This window comes from Solanum dulcamara, chromosome 9 (assembly GCF_947179165.1).
Source record: "Solanum dulcamara chromosome 9, daSolDulc1.2, whole genome shotgun sequence".
Classification (NCBI taxonomy): domain Eukaryota; kingdom Viridiplantae; phylum Streptophyta; class Magnoliopsida; order Solanales; family Solanaceae; genus Solanum; species Solanum dulcamara.
Genome location: NC_077245.1, coordinates 25,644,038 through 25,668,535, shown reverse-complemented (window position 1 = coordinate 25,668,535; position 24,498 = coordinate 25,644,038). Strand labels below are relative to the sequence as shown.

At 43.9% G+C, this 24,498-nt stretch overlaps 3 protein-coding genes and 3 non-coding genes across 6 annotated transcripts; 5 read left to right on the top strand and 1 right to left on the bottom strand.

The window, feature by feature from the left end:
- Positions 1–446: 446 nt before the first annotated feature.
- On the bottom strand, positions 447–518 carry TRNAC-GCA (transfer RNA cysteine (anticodon GCA)). The gene has a single exon. It is a non-coding gene; the product is annotated as a tRNA-Cys (tRNA).
- Positions 519–4,648: 4,130 nt separating this feature from the next.
- LOC129903624 (zinc finger protein GIS2-like) lies at positions 4,649–5,089 on the top strand. Its single transcript, XM_055979175.1, has one exon. The coding sequence runs from the start codon at positions 4,649–4,651 to the stop codon at positions 5,087–5,089; it is 441 nt and encodes a 146-aa protein (XP_055835150.1).
- Positions 5,090–8,696: 3,607 nt separating this feature from the next.
- On the top strand, positions 8,697–8,768 carry TRNAN-GUU (transfer RNA asparagine (anticodon GUU)). The gene has a single exon. It is a non-coding gene; the product is annotated as a tRNA-Asn (tRNA).
- Positions 8,769–9,302: 534 nt separating this feature from the next.
- Positions 9,303–9,386, top strand: TRNAY-GUA (transfer RNA tyrosine (anticodon GUA)). Its single transcript has one exon. It is a non-coding gene; the product is annotated as a tRNA-Tyr (tRNA).
- An 84-nt stretch (positions 9,387–9,470) lies between these two features.
- On the top strand, positions 9,471–10,537 carry LOC129904644 (uncharacterized). Its single transcript, XM_055980217.1, has one exon. It carries the CDS (start codon positions 9,647–9,649, stop codon positions 10,136–10,138), a length of 492 nt encoding a protein of 163 aa, XP_055836192.1. The 5' UTR covers positions 9,471–9,646; the 3' UTR covers positions 10,139–10,537.
- Positions 10,538–12,445: 1,908 nt separating this feature from the next.
- Positions 12,446–13,182, top strand: LOC129904642 (NADH-ubiquinone oxidoreductase chain 2-like). Its single transcript, XM_055980216.1, has one exon. The coding sequence runs from the start codon at positions 12,538–12,540 to the stop codon at positions 13,180–13,182; it is 645 nt and encodes a 214-aa protein (XP_055836191.1). The 5' UTR covers positions 12,446–12,537.
- Positions 13,183–24,498: the final 11,316 nt, after the last annotated feature.

Here is a 24,498-nt window from a genome sequence, read left to right as displayed (position 1 = left end):
CACTCTGCCCCGACAAAACGTGCTATATCAGAGCTGGCTGGAACTAGGGAATCTTTCCACAGCTGGCACCAGAGAAGACTGATTCTGCATGAAAAGCGCGCTTCATCAAGCCGTATAAATTGTTGGAAGAATGAACAGGGGATAAAGAGTCGATTTTCATCTTTTTCTGCTAAAAGCCTTGCTTACTCTCCTTTTCCCTTTCTAGGCACCCGACTTACTAAGGGATTTTCTTCACTTGTATCATATCCTGAAATGCCTTTACTAACTTATCGTATAATGTAAGAAAGCTTTTGAAGTCTTGATAGCCCCTCTAGCACTCGAATATTTCCTTGAAGAAGCCTAAATATGCAATAGTTTTAGTCTTTAGAATCAAACAAGTATCAACCTGCTGGGGAATCATTCGGCGGGTTATATCAAAAGAATATATTTCGAATTTTTTGTTGATCAGGCGACACCCGGATTTGAACTGGGGAAAAAAGGATTTGCAGTCCTCTGCCTTACCACTCGTCCATGTCGCCAAAATGCTACAAATACAAAATAGGTGAAAACCTTTCCCGGATTACTGAACTGTTTTTTTATTGTACTTGCGCCTTGAGTTCTGTTTTCCTTAATTGTTCTTCCCTTTTGATTGTGATTGGATTTGATTCATCCTTTCAATTTCGATTGATTCTATCTCAAAATTCATAATCTTTCTCTTACCTCCTTTCTATTTAAATCTATTTAAAAAGAAAATGTGGATATTGGAACAATTCACTATTGACTTAGAATGCATGCATGATTATTGCTCCAAATTGGATTTTCCTAATGAACTTGCTATATAAGAGCAATTGAGGAAGCGAAGCAGACGAAAATGAACATGTTCTATGAATTGTTGACAGGTGCACCATCCGTCAATCCAATCTACCATATAGATAGAATAGAAAGCAAAAAATCTTTTTTTTTCTGAAGCTTGATTTAGTTGTTCTAATTGTCAGAGTTTAGAGTGTAAGGTGTCTAATTTTCTGGTTCGATTGAATAGGGAATTGGTCGCTGTTCATTCCAGAACGGTCACCCAAAAAACGAATAAACAACGACATCAATGCTGTGGAACTCGGGTAGGCTTGTGGCATACCTCTGCCCTAAGCTAACAGCTTTCTTATGATATTAATAGTTGGATGAAAAGAAAGCTCTTTCTATCAACACAGGGGAAGATTTTACCTTTTGACTGCAGTTGAATGGGTTTAGCTTAGAATTGAACTCAGTGGCGTCAAATTCGCTTAGATCTAGAAAGCGCCTCTTTTTTCGAAGAGATTCTTGCCAACACAACACCAAGGACATCCTTTGGGAGAGTGATTCGCAATTGGCACTGCAACTGGAAGTGGCGAGGAACTCAATGCATCTTACACTGGCTCGAAAGCAGCTTTAAAAGACTGAAAATAGGATATGAGGATATGCTTGGATGGGACTCCACCCACTATAAAGGTAACACAAGCAGAAGAACTGTGATTCGCACAAGCGGAAAAACTGCTTTTCAAAACCTTATCTAAAAAGCCAATCTTCCATTCTGCTACTCATACGTGCCTTTATCCAAGTCTTCTTCATCTGCACCTGCAACCACTACTGAGACTGCTACTTCTACCTTGCTTTGGCTAGCTTTTGACTTATGGGGTGCTTAGGCTTAAAAGCGCTCATCAAACAAGTGCGCCAAAAAAAAGTGGGAGGTGGTCTCGTATTCTCAATAGGAGCACGCCTGCTTTTAGCTCGTAGTTTCACTCTTGCTTTTCTTCAGCTGCTTGGATGAGAGAGCACTCAGAGCAGAGACAAGCACCCTCCAAACAAATAGGCAGGGGAAAGATCCTTACCAATACATTCTAGATCCGGCTTAAAAGACAAAGCAAAAAGCATCTCAACTATTTATACAAATACAGATATCGATTCCCGCTACAGATGACACTTCCAACCGGAACCAAGGACAAATGAACCGATTATTTTCACAGATCTGCTTAAATAAAAAAGGCGATTTGAGATCGTTTATCCAGGAAAGGCAAGATCTATCGCAAACCTTCAACTCGTGATTGAACTAAGAAGAAAATAAGGTTTTTCTCACTACACGAGTAAGAAGTGACTAGCCGCCTACCTACTCAATATCTATCTCAATATCTATAAAGAGAGATGGATTTCGCCTGCCACTCTACCGAGCTAACCAGAATAGAGAGTCCAAACGAACGGAATACTTGGAGTGAGAACTAGAGTAGCTAACGAACGGCAAGCAAGGAAGGATCATTTTTCAGAGTTTGCAGTTGAAACAATAAGGAACTTAGATGGAGAACGAAGAGAAGAAAGAAGTGAAGAATCACCAGTCATCTTCTTCGATGCATCCTATCTCTGTCTTTCTTTGTTTGTCTATTCTAAGATGTTGTCCCAAAGCCTTCAATTTGCCTTTCCCTGTAGGAATTCCTTTTTCATTCGTTCTTCTATTGAATGTAGTCCTCTTGAGCTGAGCTCTCTTTGAGGGCGGATTACATACACGATTTCTTTTATTTTTGCTCTAGCAGAAAGTGGGAGGTGCCTTACCTCACCAAAAAAGGGGGTTTACCCAGATCATCTCCTTAGCCCAGGTCTGTCGAGCCTCAATGAACTGCTACTATAGGGTAGCCGCTTGAACTCATAGCTGTGGTAACTGCGCCCTTCGCTCATTGACTATTTATTACCTGAATACTCAAATGAATAGCCATAGCTGCTAAGAACAAGAAATGATCACCTTTCATCCCTGATATGATAGTAGTATGCCAGGCCAAAGCTTCCAGGGTCTCATCCCAAGATGAGAGGTTTTTTTTCGCTTTTAGTCTTGATGGGAAAGTAGGATCTTCTTTCTATATTGATAAATAGAAGTAGCCCAATCTGCGGGAAGTCATCTACGCTCAGCTGCGACAATTCCTGTAAAGACGAGGGCTTAGAGAGTCGGGGTTGGTCGTGTCCAGTCATTAGACTGGAAGCTTGAATGTCCTAACTAAGAAGGTAAGCCAGCTATCCCAACCATTGACATAGGATCGAAGGCTTCGAGTTCGACTGATTCGGCAGTTGATCTAGCTATTTCCGCTTTTGCTTTTCCATTTGCTTCCACGACGAAAGGCCTAGTAGATAGATCTATTGGATGCTACCTCCCAACAGACATCGCAAGAGGAATCAGCCACGTGGTAAGCCTAAAAATAAGGGACCGGACCACAAGATAGCAAATACCAAAAAGGGGAAGAAAGGTAAAGAGTATGATGGGATCGGGAAAGCTGTTCCAAAGAAGTACACATCGGTAGAATGGGATTGATGCATAGGCTGCAAGGCAAGGGAAAGGATAGGAAGAAAAGTAGCCCTTTGACACATAGATCACCTAGTGCCAAGCTTAGGAGAATTCTTCTTCCAAGTCAAGTGACTCCTACCCTCTCTGGCTCACTGACTAGCTAGCTTGCCTAAAGCCCTGATCTGATGGAAACACTTTTTATGCTGGCTTGAGATGCTACTACTTGAAGTGCTTTAAAAGTAGCAGGACTATAACAACACTCTCCATTTCGTAATAGAAGAAAGCGTAGAAAAGAAAGGTTTTGATTCGACCCCTCGCTGTCGCCTTTGGCTCGAGCTACTTTTGCTTTCCAGGTCAGGACAACAGATAGCTTGCTGCCCAAGTCAACCTCCCAAAAGCGAGCCATCTCTTACTTCCTCTACCTGGGGGGATCTCTTTTCCCCGTTGAGTACTCCTGTCTTCCCCCCTTCTCGATTGGAACAATCGTTAGGTTTCCCTCCGCCCCGTCCATCTTGGACGTGACTTTGGTATTCCCTAATCCCATTAAATGCGGAATTGGTCGCGGGGCAATCTTCTTTTTTAGCTCCCGCTTCCTTTTTCATCTCCTCGATAAGCTCAAATTGGTTGTCACATTGAAATCCGCAACTCTTTGGCCATCCCCGAGATCATTTTATATTTGAAAGAATAAGTTCCTCCTTTCTTTCGTCTAGGGCTGATTTGCCTCAGGAGCCGGAAGCATCAGAGTGGGGGGTTTCAGCGGCAGACGAGGAGGCGTTGGGTATGTTTGGATTCGCTATAGGTGGTGCCTCCGAACTTGATGCTTTTGAGATACGTATTCGTTGCTATTATGATAAACAAAAAGAAAGAAATAGGGATTAGGGAATAAGGAACATTTCGTTTCACTATGTTCAACTTATTTCGTTGATAAATGAAGTAACGAAACATAGGGAATAAGGAACATTTCGTTTATCAACTCATTCCCATAAAAGCACTAACATAATGAATCTACAAAACAAAGGGATGAAATACATAATAACATAATTTCTGTAGGATATCAACAACAAAGAAAGAAATCGACCCCAACATCCTCAGATTGGTCAGCCTTACGGCAATTTTAAAATCTCGAGGCTGACCCCAAATCAATGCTAGGGGGGCCAATCATTCCCCTTCGCATCTTGCCTCTGAGGGCACACACCGTCTTCATCTGTCAAGCACAGCCTCTCCCCCGTCATCCTCTTTTTTCAGAGGACTTTGGGACATGTCCCCTGCACCGGACCTTGGGGAGGAAGTGCAGCAAGTGATCCTTGTTCATTCCATTTCCCAAACGGATCTATGGAATTCACTTTCCTCCTCCTTGAGAAAACTAATTAATTAATGGCAGACCCCAGCCAGCTTGTTTACGATTTCTGGAACCAGTCCTCTAATTCCTCCACCGCCTCCCCCATAGATATGGTGGATCATCAGCACCCACCCATGATCCCTAAACCAAAAACAAAGGTCCCATCTTCTAGAATGTTCTCTTGCCTCTACTGTTCTCGCAAGTTTTGCACTTCTCAAGCTCTTGGAGGACACCAGAATGCTCATAAGCGTGAAAGAGCCGCTTCTCGCCGTAATATGTTCTCCACCACCACCACAACCACCGACTCCTCCGACCGTAACAACAATAATAGTAATATGGTCCGCCTCCATTTTCTTCAGAACAACAACGACATGGAGCCGCTCTCTCTCATCATGCCTCAACAAAACGGAAAAAATGCTTTCTTAGGAAGGATTCCCCTTACTGGGGGTGGGACTATTACACCAACTGAAGCTTAGGAAGGAATGGAAAGATAGGAAGCTTGGAGAGCTAATGGAAAGAAATGCGTAAGAAATAACAGATCTGCGATAGAAGTCGAATACGATTAAGTAACTAGGGGCAAGATACAGACTTTAGAGCGTCAAGTCATACACAAACCGGAGTGACTTCACTACCTGAAGAAAGAAAGCTGCTTCGGCAGGGTCGAAGAAGACGTGTAAGACACCGAGGGGCCGGGGCTTCTTTATTGTAAGGCGTCTAGAAGCCCAATTTTTTGGCTTTTTTGTCGTGTCTTATGGGCATGTTCACAAAGGAAAAGGCTCTCCATGGGCAGCGTCTGCTTCGTCTCAAATCGAATAGGCTGGCAGTCTTGAAGCGAAGGAGAATTCTTTAACTGTTCGGTGTCGGCATCTTTTCCTACCTCTAACTGTTCTCCTAACCGGGCAAGGTAATCGACTAACCGAGAATTCATCTTCAGAGCTAAGTCCCAAGGAGGCAGGTTAGAATGTACGGGCGTAGCTTAGCGTCTCATCTAGCCTTTGAAGGCCGCCCACGGGATGCGCTGTACAATAGTAGTTTATGTTAGCTGCTTATCCGGTGCCTTCTTTACGACTTTCGACCAAATTGAAGAAACTCTTGTTTAGTCAGGACGTCGTTCCCGTCCCTTGTGGTACTTTTTCAACCCCTTTCTTTGACTTGGTAAATTGCATCTGGATTCGCTCCAATTCCAACAGATAGCGCATTATCTGCATCACCAGTTCTAGGTGTATACTATGTTCCAGAGCCTTTAGTTTAGTTGCGGAGTTAGAAGCTACTATATATATATAGTGCCCGATTTCTATATCCTGCCTGCGAATCGAAGCTCTTATCTCTCTAGCTTATGAATAAATCACCCGCCAGAAAGGAATAACCGGAATAGAATGAAGGAATGATTCAATCTTCCATCATTTCAGAGCCGACGCCTCCTTTTCTGCCTTTCTATCTATACTTCCCATCCGAAGAAGCAAGTTATGGAACAATTGAGCTTATTGCTGGGCTGGTTATTCAGAGCCAGCAATTGGCTGTCGGATTTCGTCCCGCAACTAGAAGAAGATCGCTTCGGGGTCACTGTGGTGTGGCTGAATATAGAGTAGTCCGCCCTTACAGCCTTTGATCAGTAAATTATTTAGAACTTCGGAAGATGGTCAAGGTAGCTTGCTTCTAAGCCACTGCACTAGATGGGCATGTAGTCGTAGTAGTCGGCCCAGAATGCCTCTTTTCTTTACTAAAATACTATTACGGATGAATGGGGAATTACGTCGCTCTTTGATCTGCAGAATAAGGCTTAGGAGCTCTCTCTTTTATGGCAGAGATCTCTCCATACCAAGAAATAGAATCACAATGGATCGAAGCCCTCCTTTTCCTTCCAATTAGTGAGATTCTATCTCTTACTTAGGAAATTGTGGTCAAGCCCTCCCTTTATTCCTCGGCCTCGTCCTTGGCCTCGAGGAGTGGTGAGCAACACGGAACTTGTTTCAATCAAATGGCATAGTATTAGGGTAGGAGTCTTTCCTTTGTTATAGAAATCCACAGACAAGATTCTGGAACTTCCAAACCAAAGAAATGCAAGATGAGAAGGAGCTTTTTACGTTACGCTTCAATAGAATGAATTCGGTAAGGGTAGAATAGGCCCTATGGTCGATTGAAGGTGCTGTGCCACTTGAACTCAAATCTTTCTGACCTTCAATCCATCTTTGTCCAGCCAGCTCATAACAAAATGTTAGACCAAGGCTGACACAACCGAATTGGTTGAGGAAAAGGAACCCCCAGTGACCAAGCACTCCCGCCCCCAAAAGCGGAGACCAAAGAACCGCCAGTTTGTCGAGGACACGTCTGAAGAGGAGGCGAGCGCCCTCTAAGTTGACCACCCTACCCACTAATGGACTATGAGGGGGGGAAGGCGAACGGGAACCGACCGAAAACCCGAACCACTTGACTGACCCCTTCATAGTCCATTCATTAAGGTTGGGGATGGCTGGAACCAATCAGAACTGCAAATCGCACAAATGAAGCCGGGAAACGGACCGCAGCGCAACGACTAGGACTCGTGTCGGAGGAGTTTTGAGCGTGAGCTAACACTCATGCAGCGGCAAGGACCCGCAACTCTCGAAGGGGCCACCAACCGCCCGAATCACTGTAGCAAACCCTCTCTTTACTCAATGGATAGCGCTTATTCTCTTTCAATCAACAAAATGAGAAATAGGGGAGAAATCCAAAAAAGAGGTCTTTATTGAAGAGGCTTTGCACCTGAAATAGGACTAATGCAGATCCAGAAGAATGGTCTGGGCTTTCGAAAAGATGAAGATACAGGGGGTAAAGAGACAGTCTTTTGAACAACCAAACTAACATAAGGATTCTAGCTCGCGCCCACTTAGAGCAGATGGAGATTCTCGGACGGGGAAAAGCGGCACTCGACATCTATTAAACAAGACCAAGAACAAAGCCATACCATGCCCTCGGGAGAAAGTAGTGATGATTGCCATGAATGCTGCCCTCGAGGACGTGTACAAGAAGGTCTTTGCCGATTCCTATCAACATGGTGCATCTCTTAGTAGAGGGGCGTGAAAAGTGGAGACTTTGACCGTAGGGATCAATTGATAGACATTTTTCTTGAGGAAGAGAATCCAGGATGAATGCTTTTTTCATTCGCTATGCGCTGACTGGATGCGTACTCGCATGATCAATTGATGGACAGGGGAATTGCGTGAATGATGAGACCGGCCTAACCTAAAGTCAAGGCTCTTCCCTCTCTTGATGGCGAATCTTGATTGACTGACACTAGGAACCGATTCGGAGAAAGAAGAAGCATGGCATGAGATAGGCGGCGAAGAAATTTCCGATAGCGAATTACTTGACTTGATAGATGGAGGGAGAGCCCTCCAACTCAAGCACAAAATCAATGTTGAGTCAACAATCATCGAGAGGGGTACCACCAAGCGAGATCGAGACCAGCCCCTTGTATAGGTATAGGGTTCCTAACCTGCGCTTCTTCAAATATCCCATAAATCTAAATAAAGTAGGGACTTCAAAGCTTGACTAAGAAGGGAGAAAGTTGACTTTGAGAAAGAAAAGGGGCACCCTAGCTGCAATCAAAAAACAGCGCTAACGAGCAAGAAAGGGCCCCTTACTATAGATAGGGCCTTAGCACTTTAGTAATAACAAACATATATAGGGCTGACTTTTTTCAGCTTGATCGGAATCGATTCTATGATTGAATAGCAGAAGTGCTACTTAGTAGTAGAAACTCGGAGAGACAGACAGAGAGGGGACTCTTTCATACCTGCTAACTTCTAGGATGAGAAGTAGGTCCCTTGTTTTTGGCAGGAAGAGTTCCAGCCTTTGTTGCCCCTCGGTAGAGTGAGTCTACTTAGCGAACTGGCAGGACGCGGAGATCTATTGATCAATATGAATCTCGAGAGTGGATGGTTGATCGCCGCCTCCTTGTCCTGGAGGCTCTCCGGCCAGGGAGGGGCTTGCTATCGTAACCCTTTCTCCCAGTGTATGTGAAAAAGAGTGACGAACTCATTTTTCTTCGGTCATAGGTTGGTCCAAAGAACGAGAGTCGGCTTCCAACATTAAGTCCGTTGTTCCTCAGTAGCTCAGTGGTAGAGCGGTCGACTGTTAACCGATTGGTCGTAGGTTCAAATCCTACTTGGGGAGATTTTTGAGTTATCGCTTTTCTGACCTAGCGCTTGCCTCCGGTGGTGTCCTTCTCCTTTCTTTCTAAACTAGCAGAATCGTGGGACATCAAAAGCGGTAAGTTGATTGTTGGTTTTTATTCCTCACTCTCGTATAGGTTAACTTGGTTCGTTCCATTCTTAGGGAAGGATCCACTGGAAAGACTGGAGTAGTATCTTCATTAGCCGGAAGGAATTAGTCTCCACTAGCGTCATTCGAAGATTGAACAAGAAAAGGGTTACTGTTTAGGATAGATGGATGTAGCCCAATGGCTAAAGCTCTGCCAGCTTCTTGTAGACTGAACTCTCTTCTCTTTAGGCTCTGAGTTCTTTTTGGGGGGGATGGTCTAATTTACTAGTGGCAACAAAGTTCTTAAATGACGTCATTCTCCCAGAATGCTAGCTAAGCTAATCGTCTTAGTTCTCTTCAATTAAATCAATAAGCTTTTTGATTGATTCAGGGCGCCACCCCCCTTCTTAGAATTAGAACCCATTGAGAGAGGCCTCGGCCCGGGAAGGCGAGAGTGGCTGAGTGGTCAAAAGCAGCAGACTGTAAATCTGTTGAAGTTTTTCTATGTAGGTTCGAATCCTGCCTCTCCCACTTGTTTGTTGTAGACTTCAGAGAAGAGAAAAGAGGCATTTGTCAGCGTAGGAAGGCCAACCGAGCGAAGCTCTTTATTTTTTTTGGCCGTGCCGTGAAGTGAAATTGTATCGTATGTTAGTTAGAGAGGTTGGCGAACTACTACGATCTATAGATTTCCCATCTATATCCAATCCCAACGAGAATAGAAGCAAGTCACTTCCGGCCTGTCTTGTAGTCTTAGTCTTTTAGCTTATGTAGTCGTCGGCCTTCATACACGCATGCGTCCGCCAGAATGCCTCCTTGGTTTGGGATTAAGCCAAGCCGATACATATGATAGGCGAAGGAAAGACCCCCATTTCATAGCGCCTGGGGAACGCAAGTTTGATTGGGGATTGGAGAGGAGAGGTGGAAGAAAGGGCTCGGGATGGATTTTGGAGTCTTTGTGCGAGCTGTATGCGGTGAGAGTCGCAAGTACGGTAACGAGGGGGGTTCGCATCTATACATGTAGTGTGGTGCTTAGGCCTACCCACCCTATTTGTTCCATGATCTATGGGTCTACTGGAGCTACCCACTTCGATCAATTAGCCAAGATTTTGACCGGATACGAAATCACTGGTGCTCGATCTAGTGGTATTTTTATGAGGATTCTATTTATCGCTGTAGGATCCCTATTTAAGATCACTGTAGTTCCTTTTCGGGCGGCTGTAGGACGGCTGCCTATAGGTGGTAGGGTAGGGTGGGTGGTACCGCTCTGCGGCCAATCTTCCTAACCGCGCGCGGGCCGGGCTTAGAGCGCGTGAAACTCATCACTACCTCGTAAGGGCGTTGAGACCATAGCATATTACACGAAAGCGCCGCTTTCTCTGTAGTGTTGTCACACAGCTGCCCGCCTAGAAGAGCAACTCGCTCTGTAGTGTTGTCACACAAGATAAGAACGCCGCCCGCCTGCTGGCCGGGCGAATCGAAGTTATCTTCCGGTCAACTGTCCACCCAATCAAGTGTAAAAAACTCAGTAGAATCACGCAACGCACGCTGCTGGTGTGCTTCCTTCTCGCGAGGAAAGAAAGAAGAGCGACAGGGTTCAGTTCAGATTTGACTGTTTGCAGCATGGGAGCAGATTCCCTAAAAAATCCCTGGGAACAATGAAAAAAAAAAGATATCTCGGTAACGAAAACAATAGGGGGCTGTATTGGCGAGATCCAACGGTGAACAGCTGCCCAAAACAAAAACTGCCTGGAAGTCCGAGGACCTTTAGTACTGTACTCTACCCCCGAACCAGCAGCCTTCGTGCCAAGCAAGACCGCCCTTGTCCCTTTCCTTTCTCCATTCCGCCTCCTTCTTTGCTTTGTTCCAATAGAGTCTAAGGCAAAGTGGTTCGTATGCCTACTTTACCTACTTGACGAAAGGGAACGAACAACGTTTCATTTCCGGGTTTATGGACTGGATTCAGTCAGCCTCACGACATAATCAGAGTGAGGCTTTGGTTACCGGCAAACGCTTCTCTAAAGGCGACCCTCTCGAGTTTCCGGTTGTTTCCATCATTGAAGTAGCCTTTCGTCGCCCTACCAAACGAAAGAAGTCACTATCAAACTGCTCGCCCTATTGAAGTACCAAATGTGCGCTCAGCCCGGTGACTAGGAAATGGGTTTGCCCTTGAATTGAAGTGATGAGGTCGGAAAGAGGGAAGTAGGGATCCTATTGACTAAAGGTTGGTTCTTCGCTTTCCTTTAGAATGAAAGTTGCTATGAAGCCCCTCTCCAACCAGTCAAGTGGATGAACGCCCCTACTACTTACTTTGTTTGATTCAAAAGGCGAACAACCCCCCCAACTAGTTGTATGGGGTGGGGTGCTTGTGAAAAGCTGCTTTGGATATGAGTAATTCCTAAAAAAAGGCAAAGTCCGGTATTTGACGAAGATCTTTCTATCAATAGATAGGAATGAGTGTTCGATATAGGGGATAGGATCCATCTGCTCTTTATCTCACAATTTTTTTGTGAGAAATATATATATATCGTTTATCTATCTCTTGTCTATCTATCATTGATTCTCAAGTCCCATTTTTTGGTTCTCCGAAGCCCCGAATGGAATGGATCATTTCTGCCAACGAAATGAACGCGGAGCCCGTTCCGAATACTTCTACGATCCGGAAGTTCTCGCGAAGAGAATAAGATGCTGCTCCCCTTCACTCTTTCTTTTCCCGCTTTGCTAATCTTCCCCTCTAACGCGGGCCGGGCGGCGACAGGCGCGGGAGGAAGAAACCTAAGAGAAGACGCTCGTCTCTTAGGTCCTTTTTTTTGGTGCAACACAGGAAAGCGCCATCTTTTTGTCATCCCTGCAGCTTTCCAGATTTTGTATTGAACGCATGGCGTAGCTAGGACCCTTCAAATTCTGTTTGAGCCTATGTTCAAGCCAAACCCACCCCCTATTTTACTAAGGCTGGAAAGAATGCCCACCAAGTTCAGATAAGGGAATGCTTTCCCCAACCATTAAAGTAAAGGCTCGACGAAGGGAGGGAGGTGCAGCGGGGGAAGGAAAATGCTTTCGGAGATCGAGATTTTTTTTTCATTGAAAACGAAGAAGGCCGAGGATGGCCTACGGTGCGTCTTATCTGAAGGGAACACGCTTTTTTGACCGCCGTGGTATAATTGTCGGGCCCTCTCCAACCAGTCAAGTGGCTGAACGCCCCTCTCCTCGTTCCGCCCTTCCTATTGGGATAGCAGCCTTCGGGCTTTGCCTGCCCTTTCTAATAAAAAATTCCGACTCGGCCCGGGAAAGCGCTGGCAACAACTGAAAGCAAGGGGTCCATGTAGCTGCTGTGTCCGCCCCCTTCTTAGTCAATGGGGCACAGCAGGTTCGGCATCTACTACAAAAGAGAGAATCCACTTCAGATAACCACGTCTCTGCTAGGCAGCGTGTGGAATGGCCGAGAGCGGACCTTTTTAGATATATAATCCAAGTCGAGAGTAGAGTTACAAGAAAAGCCGTCTGATGGAAAATGACTTTCACGTTCGGTTCAAAGAGCACTTTTTTCGTTGAGAATTCTTCGTTCCCTTTCGTGTGAATTCCCCAGTGGCGAATTTCAAACTTGTGGGGCCCTATCTATTCCATCTCTCGAGCCCCGAAGAAAACCCCCTACCCTTCGGACTCCATATATCTTTTGACTCTATATATGTGGGCACCTGATATCTATGAGGGTTCACCCACCCCGGTTACAGCATTCCTTTCTATTGCGCCTAAAATCTCTATTTCTGCTAATATTTCACGTGTTTCTATTTATGGTTCTTATGGAGCTACATTGCAACAAATCTTCTTTTTCTGCAGCATTGCTTCTATGATCTTAGGAGCACTGGCCGCCATGGCCCAAATGAAAGTAAAAAGACTTCTAGCTCATAGTTCAATTGGACATGTAGGTTATATTCGTACTGGTTTCTCATGTGGAACCATAGAAGGAATTCAATCACTACTAATTGGTATCTTTATTTATGCATCAATGACGATAGATGCATTCGCCATAGTTTTAGCATTACGGCAAACCCATGTCAAATATATAGCGGATTTGGGCGCTCTAGCCAAAACGAATCCTATTTTGGCCATTACCTTCTCCATTACTATGTTCTCATACGCAGGAATACCCCCGTTAGCCGGCTTTTGTAGCAAATTCTATTTGTTCTTCGCCGCTTTGGGTTGTGGGGCTTACTTCCTAGCCCCAGTGGGAGTAGTGACTAGCGTTATAGGTCGTTGGGCGGCCGGAAGGTTGCCACGAGTAAGTAAGTATGGGGGACCGAAGGCAGTTCTCCGTGCACCGAACACGTAGCTTACCGAATCAGTTGCGACACGGATAGGAATGCATGCTACGAAAGATAGGGTCGAGTCTGATACATCAACCGTCTACTCAATATCCTTGTACGAGTCCACAATGACTATACGAGATGAACCTTGGTTTGGTGAATTGAAGTTGGCCTTAGGTGTAATAGGACTCCCAGTTACTGCGCGCCATCGTATACTGAGGTGCTCCCCGCCGGTTGTTGGAACGACGCGAGCCGGGCTGGGTCTCGATTCAGAAAGATGAAGGGCCCAAAAGTCTAAATAGGGGGTGCAAAATTCCCCATCTCATTGGGGGAGGAAAATGAATCGACATCTCGATGTGATACAGCCCTTTCGATTTTAGTTGGGAAAGAATGGCAAAGTCCATCCGAACCATCCAATGAAGAATAAGAGGAGAACAAAGCGCCAATGGCACGCGAAGCGCATGCGGAACGGGCATGGAGAAAAAGAAGTGTGGAGGAGAAGCAGCCGAGCTCATTCCCTTCGCTTCCTGGGCCCAAAGCAGTGCAGTCTTTCCTGGCCAAATCAAGGATTTGGGGCTTCTTGCTACGCTACAACACTATAGAAATCCATTTTGATTAGTAATATATATGAATAGAAAGATAGATCCATCCATCTATCCTATCCGATTTAGATTTTGTTATCTAAAAAAGAATCGATTTCATTCAACCTTTGATTCAAAGAACTGCGCTTAGCCCCCCCGCCCATGAAACGACTCTGCTGCAATGGATGGCAGAGGGTCCGTAGTACCCGAAGCACTGGAGTGATCCAGTAGCCGGGAAGGGGCCTAGAAGTGCCTACTACTACACCACACTACACTTGGCTCTACACATTTACAGAGCTAACCCCTATCCAGTGCCTGGCAGAGCTAAGGGGGCTTCAATCCTTACTCTTTATCTCCATCTTCGCCCAGGCTTAACGGGGCCTTACTTATTCAGGGGGGAGAGTAGAGCCTCGAAAAGCACTATTGAGAGGAAGATCCTTGGCCCCTTTTCATTCTCTATAGGGTTCCAAACCTTTCTTCAACATAGGTGACAACGAGCCAGGCAGAGATGGAAGAGATCAAACACGGGAATAAGAAGCAAGCTCGCCTTCCTTTTTGATCATTTTGATAGAGGGGGATGAAGAAAGTGGACAAAACAGACTCGCATTTCTCATCGAACAAATACAGGAAAAGAATCATATTGAAAACGCTCCTAACCCAACCCTTTCCTTCGTAGAGCCCGTGTATTGTAAGTGATCCGAACCTGCCCGGAGCGAGCCTCCCATAGAGGCAAGTGAAGTTGGTGAGCCGTATGATGGGCAACTATCTCCTGCGGTTCGAAGAGGACTCAGTTGTTAGTTAATACCCCGTTGGTTTTGGGGTGGACCTTTTCACTCTATTTTATTATATATGCTTAGCGAAAAGAATGATTTTTGATACATCTAGGACATGGATTCTATATGAACCAATGGATCGTGACAAGTCGTTACTACTAGCAATGACTTCCTCTTTCATTACTTCATTCTTTCCATATCCCTCTCCTTTTTTCTCAGTTACTCATCAAATGGCACTCAGTTCATATCTTTAAGTTCGATCATTGACAAGGTTCAAAGAAAGGGTAGGCCATTGATAAAGAATCGATGGAAAACCACAATGCTAGCAGATGGCGGGCCTCCGCTTTTCTTTTCATTAATGAAACCCGCCAGTTATTATTATTATGAACTCAAATAAAAGGACAAAAAATTTGGATTTAGAAAGCTTGTTCAAAAGAAAAAAAGACGTGGGTGGCATTATGACTGGGGTGTCAGTTAGAAAGGTTCAACCAATGTTCGTTCAATCAAGAAGCATTCTTTTTTTCTTAACTTAAGGAGAGGGAAGAGGTCTTTCTAAGAAGGGCTTGGGACCTATGAACAGAACAACACAACAAAATGATGAAATGAAGAAGAATGAACGGGAGGCATCGGAGGAAGGACTGACGAACTTGTTACTTGTGTTTGGTTAACTACTTTACTGACTTGGGGTTCTTTCTCGTAAGTGGTATACCTACACCCCGCACGCACACTCATTATATCTATATACGTCAAACTTTCTAGCCTTTCGAAAACGCCCCTCTCCCTTCTTTTGAGTCTACGCGTTTCTGCTTAGTATGTCGTTTATATGCTTCTTAATAAGCCAGAGGCCCCTCTTTTTTGTTCTTCTTTTGCTTGCGCACCAATCTAGGGGCTAAGGGACCCAATTCTTAAGACTTAAGATGCAACTTACGGCAGTCTTTGATCTAGCCGAGCTGGTACAGAATACCCGGCTTTAGAGCTTGATGCAGTCAAACCTTACCCTATTTCAAGGTTGCCGATAAGCAACATTTTCTGATGATGGTGAAGAGTATTCTCCCACAATGTCTGTTGGTAGGTCGGCTTCCTCCGTTTGAGTCTCAAGCTAGGGATCACCACTTCCTTTAGCAGAAGCTCCGATATGAAATAGCTATCGTTATAGATAGACTTTGAGATGCTTGAATAGCTGCAGCCTAGCCTTTTCATTAACTGGATCTCCTACCTCCACTATTAATAAGTGGCGGCAAGACTCGAATCCTGGACCTCTGCCTGCTCTACTATGGTGAATTGTGTGAACCGTCTTATCTAAAAAACTTAGATATCAGAGAGGGAACACTTTTATTTAGTTAATTATGTATTAACAGCTAGTACATCGTTGCTGAGTTAGAATACCCCAAACAGTGTCATTTGAACACTTGGTTAAAAAAGAATTTGGAAGAAAGTCAAGCGCACCAAGTGCATGTGATAACTAGAAATTCACAATTCTAAAGAGTCTCGAGTTTCCCATAGAAAGCATGTGGCTCAACAGTTTCAAGATTTAGGCAGAGTTTTGGTTATGTCTATCTTATCCACCATATATAACAATGAACTTTGTCCAACACCATTAAACAGGATAGAGCAACGCTTAACTTGCAGTTCATGACACAATGGAGCATCTTAGACAAGATGAAATTGAAGATTTGTCATTGTCCCCTCCAGTTGTTGGCTCCATGCAGATTGCTGGAAGCAATGGCTTTGGCCATAACATAGAGTTCATGTCTCAAGCTTACCTCAGAAACAGAAGCTCTGAAATTGATATAGAGGTAGAGGATGGTACATCAATTGCTGATAAAGATCAACCCCTCCCCATATTTCTCAAGGTAATTTTTTCTCTAACCAATCTTTCATTTCTCAGAAATGTTTCAAAGAATCAAATTGTTGATATATGTTTTAGAGTTTTGGCTTCTGCCATTTAAATAGTCTTTGAATGCAGTTCGCGGATGTTGAGTACAAGGTGAAGATTAGCCAAGCTTCCTCCAACAATCCTGTCAAGGCAGTTGTATCAAAGGGAGCTTCCTAGTTTGAGCATGACAATTACAAGCAGATACTCAAGGGTATAACAGGAAGGGTGAAATTCTTGCCTTAATGGGGCCTTCTGGCAGTGGGAAAACAACCTTGTTAAAGATATTGGGAGGAAGATTGCAAGAAAATGTCAGAGGAACTGTCACATACAATGACATCCCATATAATACAGCTATCAATAGGAGGTATATTACCTATCCATCAATAATTCTTTTTTCCTTCTCTCTTTCTATTGCCTTAAAACCAAGAATCTAAAAAAGTCTTTCTTTCAATGTACATGATTTTGTATTAACTTCCATACCGAATTGAGCAATGTTGTGCTAGGTGGGTTTCATGACACAAGATGATGTGCTTTTTCCACAATTGACTGTAGAGGAAACCTTCGTTTTTGCTGCATTCTTAAGACTTCCAAGCAAGATGAGTCGACGTCAGAAGTATGAAAGAGCTGGAGTGATTATTTAAGAATTAGGCCTGGAAAGGTATGTGAGCTACCTTTCCATGAACTTCCTTCTCGCCCTTGATTACAAAGCACCACAATCTAAAACTGTCAAAAGAAATTGAACATGATTGTTGCAACTGTTAATTCCTTAATTTCACAATCATAGATGTCGTCACACGAGAATAGGTGGAGGACTTATTAAAGGCATATCTGGGGGAGAGAGAAAAAGAACTAGCATAGGGTATGAAATCCTTGTTGATGTTTCTCTCCTCTTGCTCAACGAACCAACTTCAGGCCTTGATTCGTCCTCCGCAAGGAAGGAAGGAGTCGGTTCCCCTTTCCATCTTTCGGTAGCATAAAGAAAATAGATTCACATTGACAAACCACCAAAAGAGTGAGAAAAAGGGGGCAAGTGTACATTAGGCCATGTGCAACAAACAAAGTATAAGGATAGCACCGTACCCTCATAGTCCTCAATCTTTGGCATATCTGGATCGGCGGAAACTCACTCGGTCTGCGCGTCTACCGGGGCACCATACTGACTTTTCTATTTATGATATAAGGCATCTCTGATCCACTTCATAAAGAGTGAATAGAATTCACTCTATACCCATATCCCTGGAACAACTGTAAAATAAACTCCATCTTAGTCTACCCGACTTTGACTTTGACTTGAAAGAGTAAGTTTTCGCCTCTGTTGTTGAAAAGTCAGGACCCATTGGGGAATCTATTCTAGACCCGCCTGCCGACCCTAAATCTATCTTACTCTTCCTTGGTCTCTTACACAGATCGGTTAATATGAAATAGAATGAATTCAAGGACAAAGTCGCCGGTATACTGTGATCCAGACCCAGGAAGGGCCAGACAAGAATCGAAAAGAGTAACTTTCCTCATAGGAGAAAGGGTGCGCGCTAAAGCTAGAGCAGCTCTTTTTCACGATATAGGTGTAATTTCATTAATTCAGTACTTAAGGTCTTCCCTCATCAAACGAATCATTAATTTCGCCGTGCTCCTTTTTTCCAATTATAGGGCGGAGAGAGGGAGGCAACTGAAACTTTTAGAGTCGAGTTTACGCTCTTTCCTCCTCTTTCGATAAGCTTTTCATAGCCGTAGTCGTACTCAAGTACCCTTGTAGGGGAATCCACTTCTGAGATGGAGAGAATCCCGGGATGCATATGCTCTTTTCAGGGTTGAAGGAAGAAGTAAGCGCAGCTATTGGACTTCTTTGTGGTATGGAAGCAGTAGCAAAGAAAGAAGCTGCTCACTCTGCTTTACCAAGAAAGGGAGCAGTGAGAAAGGGGTGACTATCATACGGAAATGAAACTAGTAAAGTAAGATGCCGGAACTCTTGCTTTCGTCTTGTCTTTACTCTTCCCCCCATCCTTCCGTCGCCTGTTCGCTCAACTCTGATACCCGAATCTCCTTTTGTTTGAAGTTTATTGGACATGAATGAACCCGAACAGACTTACCCGCCGCTTCTGCTTTCTGCCATATGGGTTCAGTTTCATAATGTTATTACCGGACTCCATTTATGGAATTTGGTCTAGCTATATTACAAGCTTCTGTTTTTATGATCTTAATCTAATTATAGTAGACAACCTACTTTCTTAATAAAGAGAAGTTGGGGACATAGTAAACCTCCTACTATAAGAGCGATTCCCTGGGACCGGAAGGGGAAAGATTGAATCTTGAAAGACTGAGCCCCCGGCTAGCAAGATCGAGAGGGTTAGTGTCCTCTTAAGAAGGAATACCAACTTTTGGGGTCAGCTTCGATCACGAGGAGAGAAGAGCGGACCATTGAAAGTCTCAATTCCTATCCGCCCAAGGTAGAGAGTTCGATTTCAAATCCAATGATTTATTGACCTACGAATCTGCTATTACGCAACTCAACCCTTCTCCACAAACTCTTTCAGTTGTTGGATGCGCAAAACAACCTATTCCCCTTTACGACGACTTGGTGACCTTTGACACGTTACACCTGGTTGCACGTAATCTTGACTTTCGCCTTTCACTCGTGCAGTTGGACTGACTAGTGACTTTAAATTCAACCTTGAGACCGAGCCCTGCCTCTCACCTTTCGGTTCATTGCAAGGAAAGACTAAAAAGAAAAAAGGAAGCTTTCGGCGGACACAAGCCCTCGGGACTTGACACTTGGACACCGGGAAGCTTGCCTCAGGGTCCTTCATTTGGAACTGCCCTTTTCCTTTCCAAAGTGGAATTCCTTCTTGCTTTCCCCTTTGACCTGTGCCAAACTCCACTTTTGCTGTTGCCAGGTGGAATGATTCATTCAACCTTGGTATTGGCAACCAAGATACCCTTCTCTATCGAATGAATCTTCAAATCATCATCTTCAAACCACGACTCCGATCACGGTTTCCAGTTGACTTTATCTCAGGTGACAGGGGCAGGAGAACACTTCACAAAATGCGCTTTGACAGCAAGCGAGATCTTTGAAATTTAATCAGAACAGCACTGGGTGGGTAAGATATAGGATTCTTTTCTGAGTCGCGTGGATCACAAAATGGATCTATGATTTCAAGTCCACTCGTTGATTTCGAGAAAACCGAATCAATTGGCTTTTTTCCCAGGGATGCCTCCAACTCTAGATTTTGATTCATAGAACTGGCCATCAAATGTATATTCATCCATCTATTAGCTGCGTCTTCTTTAGTGAATGAAAGAGGGACTCGTTTCATAGGTAGCAAAGATATGAAGAAGGGGTTCAATGAAGGCTACTGTTGAGGTTTTTATTCCAACTAGCGAGGAAAGGCCTCATTTTGGTCTTGTAGAATGAATGTGAAAAGCAGAATCCTCAGAATCGTATGATTCAGATACCTGACGAAATGAACAGATAAAAGATCGGGATAGCCGGGATGACCTATTTCAAGATTAGATGATCCACCTCTTTGTCCGCTTGGGAGGGCTAACACGGATAGGTCAGATACGAGGGAAAGAGCCCATAAAAGAGAGATCGGATGCACTTTCCGATGCAGTTCACGATGCGGAGCTGCCAACTAGCTAAGCTAGGTAGTTTGTTGTTAGAATATCTATCCTAGTAGGAAGATGGAAAGAATATACTATACACTATAGGAGAGTAAAAGAATAGGCCTGTTGGAACTATATCAAGATTAGAATGACAAGGAATATATGTATCTGTATATAATAAGTTGGGCTCTATCCTTCCCGCCCACCTCAAACATATCTGGAGGGAAGAATCCGAGGGTAGCCTGATGATTAAGGGATAGGGACACTGTCAACAGGGTATGGTTCTTTTTTATCACCCCGGATGACACACACTACTTTAAATAAAGCGCAGTGAATAATACACCAGACCGCCTAACCAGTTGAACCGTTCTCTTATAGAACGGGTAAGCCGCAAAAGAATGTTCCTTGCTTCCAGCTATCCTCATGAGTCATTTTTGCTGTAATATGTCTCTCGATAAGAAGCTTTCTTTTGATTCGGGTTAATCTTGTCTTCTTGAAGAATTACGGATTCCTAAACCTAGTAAGGGAAAACGATTCTACTCCAATTGCATTCATCAGTTGGATGAGAGTGAGAATAGAAAGGAAGCCGGGAGGAATCGAACCTATTTAGCTGAGACCTGGGAGAGGAGACCAGACTGAAGTAAGGCCTAACTTGAAACTATATACCGTAGTTTGAGAAATCATAACCGATCACTATATATTGATCTTGCCAAAAATCACTAGTGGAATAACAAGTACAAGTAATGGTACACGCGCCTTCGAAAGCTTCTTCTCGAGTTTGGAGCATGAAGCGGTCTTGTGGATAGTTCTCCGGTTCGGGTACCAAGGAAACAGAGCAAGAAAACGTATGCGCATCCGAACTATTAGCTTCACTAACGCACACCGGTAAGAAGCCAGTGTTTGTTCACACCGTTCTGTGCTTGTTCACACCGGCTTCCGCGGTAGCTCAGCCATTGCTTATTCTGAATGAAAGTGAATACAGACGCACCTTTCTTTAGTGCAGAGCAGGGTTCATGATTGCGGATTGCGCAGACTGACTTCTCCTAATGGCATATAGAAATGTGGTAGAGGAGGTTAGCTCAGGGAAGGAAGCTAAGTAAGGGCGAGCTACAACAAACACAAAAGAAAGGTCCGCTTCAGGATCATTTGAATAATGTGAAGATACAGACGAAGCAGCTAAAGCCAAATCAGAATATTTCGCTGAAGAAGAAATGATAGGATCGTAAGAAGAAAAAGGCTATACGCCGATCCGTATTATGTAGAATAGCCCGTCCCTTGCTAAATATTCTCGGGTGCTCCAACTGGTTGTCGGGCCTCATTATAAGAGTCAAAAACGGCTGGATGAGGTTTTATCAGAGATTAACACTAATCCAGTAGATAATCCCATACTATCCTGTGCCTTTGTTATAATGAGTGATCTCTTAAAAAAAAGATAAAAGAGGACAACCTCTATAAGTATGAGTTTGAGGAATGATTCAAGAATGTTTTCCCTAGGAGTATTTGGTGCAGGCTAGTCCCCGAAAATGCCTTTTTTCCACATGTTGGGGAATTCCTTTTAAGGAATTAGAGTTCTTTGCTGATGCTGACTTCATAAGTCAATAGAAAAGGGAATCATCTTTTCTAACTTACTTGCTTTCTCAAACTCCCAAACCTACCATATCTCTTGAAGCAGGGGATTGAGTCAAAACCATTCATCCTTTTAATAATCGTAATCAAAGATGTTTTCTTGTCTCTTGTTTCTTTTCTAAAAAAAAAGAACCTAATGGATCGAACTCATCTTTGGCAGCTAGGAATAGGCTTTGCGGAAGGAACGTTCTGAGTTGGAGGTAAGAGCTCTTTTTCTTCAATAAAGGTTTGGTACCCCGGACCTTATCCTCCAAGTTCGCGTAAAGCCAAGCCTGAGAAAGGAGAAGTCCTGATTCTATCAGCCACAGTCCCGACCTTTTCTCTCACTAAACCTACCTTATATGCACCCGTGGTTTCCCACCAGAGTGAAGCTCCTCCTACTCGGCAGCCAGCAGTCTGATCACCTGGGGCTAGCTATAGGGCCTCCTAGGAATTGGACGCCATTGGAACAGAATGGTTTTTTCATAAACCATTTTTTTAGGTTCTTACCTCTAAAACCTGGTGAACCATAAAGACAGGGAAGGGCTATTCTAGCTGAAGCTTTAGATTCCGCATCTTTCTCTGCGGAGAATTCATCTTCTGCCTATGAAATAACATCTGTTTTGGAGTAACAGAACTTACCTTACCTGTCGCCGATGCTTTCAATCTTTGTGTTCTCTTGTCCCCACAACAAGGAGATGAAAATCACTGGAATGAGGACCCAGCTCTACACTCTGCAGGCGCTAGCCAGGGAAATTTCCACTCATCCAGGAGACTTTAAGGAGAGAAAGCCCCCCGATGAGAAAAGGATCCTGGATACGAAAGCTATCGCCCTTTCTCTTTTTTGGAATGAGAAGTCGCACTTGAATAGGCCAGAAGGGAGTATGCCACCATTCGCCAAGGAAGGAAAGATCCGCTTATTACAGATACTTCACCCGAGACCAATGAAAGGAGAGCTTGCAACAGTGCTATAAGGAACAAAGCAAAGAAGCAAGGCAAGAGAGCCTTTTCCCGTTCCGGGAAGGTAAGGGAGAGGGTTTTCATACTATAAAAAACTCATTTATTTAGAACATTAATTCAGAAGAGAGGTTGAGTGTTCAGTTTAGTGCATAACACTAATTTATCCTAAGGGTTTAGGTCATGCTTTTGTTTTGAGAGAAGGAAGCTTTCTTAATGCCCTTATGGTTGAATTAAATGGGTGCTTTCTAACAGAGTTTGGAAATTCCTATTTTATTTTAAGGTTGATATTTGAATGCTTCTCAGTTAATTTATCTTTTTTTATGAATATTTGCGCCGACACGACACCTTACCATCTTTTCTTTCAAAAGATGAGAACACGTCCGCCAGCGGCAAGAGTTTTCCTACAAACAAAAAACAGGCGTGTTCTTTCTTACTATATGACTGACGCCTCACTCTTTCTGTTAGCAGATGACAGAGCGTGTGAGTTTGGCTCAAAAGCCTCCTTCTCTGGAGAAGGAAAAGGACGCAGTGGTGCAATTACTAACCCATATCCAAGAAGTCAAGACTACCTTTTATTCGCTATCAGCACTATGCACTTTCTCTCCCGCTTGCGCGCGTCATACACAACGCAATGTTGATGCTTTTTTCCTTGATTGTTGGGACCAAGCTGTGCTCTTAGTGTGTGCTTGGGAAAAAGAAGACCTACCTGAGCGAAGACCAAAGAAAGATGAAAGAGATGGTGAGTTGAATGAGGGAACATTTGTCAGTCACCCAGAAGGAAGGGTAGTGGAACCCCCTCATGTATCAGATGCCCATTTGAGACTCGATTCGCCCTCCCTGGTCCTTTCAAACCAGATATTGAATGACCTGCAAAAGAGAAATGCTATTGTGAAACTGATAACTCGATGGCAGACAGAGCAGCAGCCTTCCATCCATCGGCAAATCTACTCCCGTGCGGACGCCGGTATACTTAACAATAAGTTAATTGCAATACGACCCATCTCGAAAACCAGGAAGTTAACCAGTGAGACTTCACAAAGCTCTTGTGACGGTGATCAATTTCTTAGTGCTGTTGAATCCCGTGGGACAAGGCCAATTAGGTTTATAGATTTGAGCTAGACCTGTTAAAACTTAACTAAACGAAGTGATAAAAAAACCTTCTCTTTATTCTAGTTTTATACCCAAATCCCCTCCTTTAATGGCTTTCAGCCTACTTACTACCCATGAAAGGGACTTTGCTTCTGTTTAAGATGATTCCTAAACCTTATAACTTTAAATTAACCTACACCGCCTACTAACCATCTGGTAAACAAACCGAAGGATATTCTGCTTCCTTCCAAGCCCAAAGTGAATAGAGTAAAAATGCCTTCTTGTTACTATCTATTCAAAGTCTATTCTCAATCGGCGAAGTCTCGCTGCATTGAAAGCGGTAGACTAGTGCGTCTATCCAGTGAAGCACGAGGGCCCCCCTTCTCAGGCATGAACTATAAGGCTAAACTCCAGAGTCACCTATAACGAATAGGAAAAGATACAGGTATCAAACAAAACATATTAAGATTGAAAAAAAGAGAGTAAGAAGTAGCTCTTAGGGGGAAAACTCCTGATACAGTCAACTACAACTAGTGAGGGTGAGGAAGGGAAGTGGAAAGAGGAGAAGCAAAGAGCACAGCTAAATAGGCATTAGCGCGCTAACACTCATGCTCCTTTGCTGCGCTTGCTTCCTAGCTAGAACTCACAAAGCACACAGCACAAACATAAGGGCATTAGCACGAAGCAAAGGCATAGAGGCTAGCTAAAGAGCAATAGTAACCTACTTCACTCAAGAAGAAGAAAGACGCTCTCGCTCGACATGCAGTTAATGCAGCTGTAAACTCTTCTTTCTCGATGGAACCCTATCATAGCTCAATTACATCGACCTTTTCTTGCTTGAATAACCTTCCTCTT

What these genes read in the sequence shown, in the direction of transcription:
- LOC129903624 (XM_055979175.1), top strand. Translation starts at nt 4,649, where the DNA reads ATGGCAGACCCCAGCCAGCTTGTTTACGATTTCTGGAACCAGTCCTCT.
- LOC129904644 (XM_055980217.1), top strand. Translation starts at nt 9,647, where the DNA reads ATGCGTCCGCCAGAATGCCTCCTTGGTTTGGGATTAAGCCAAGCCGAT.
- LOC129904642 (XM_055980216.1), top strand. Translation starts at nt 12,538, where the DNA reads ATGTGGGCACCTGATATCTATGAGGGTTCACCCACCCCGGTTACAGCA.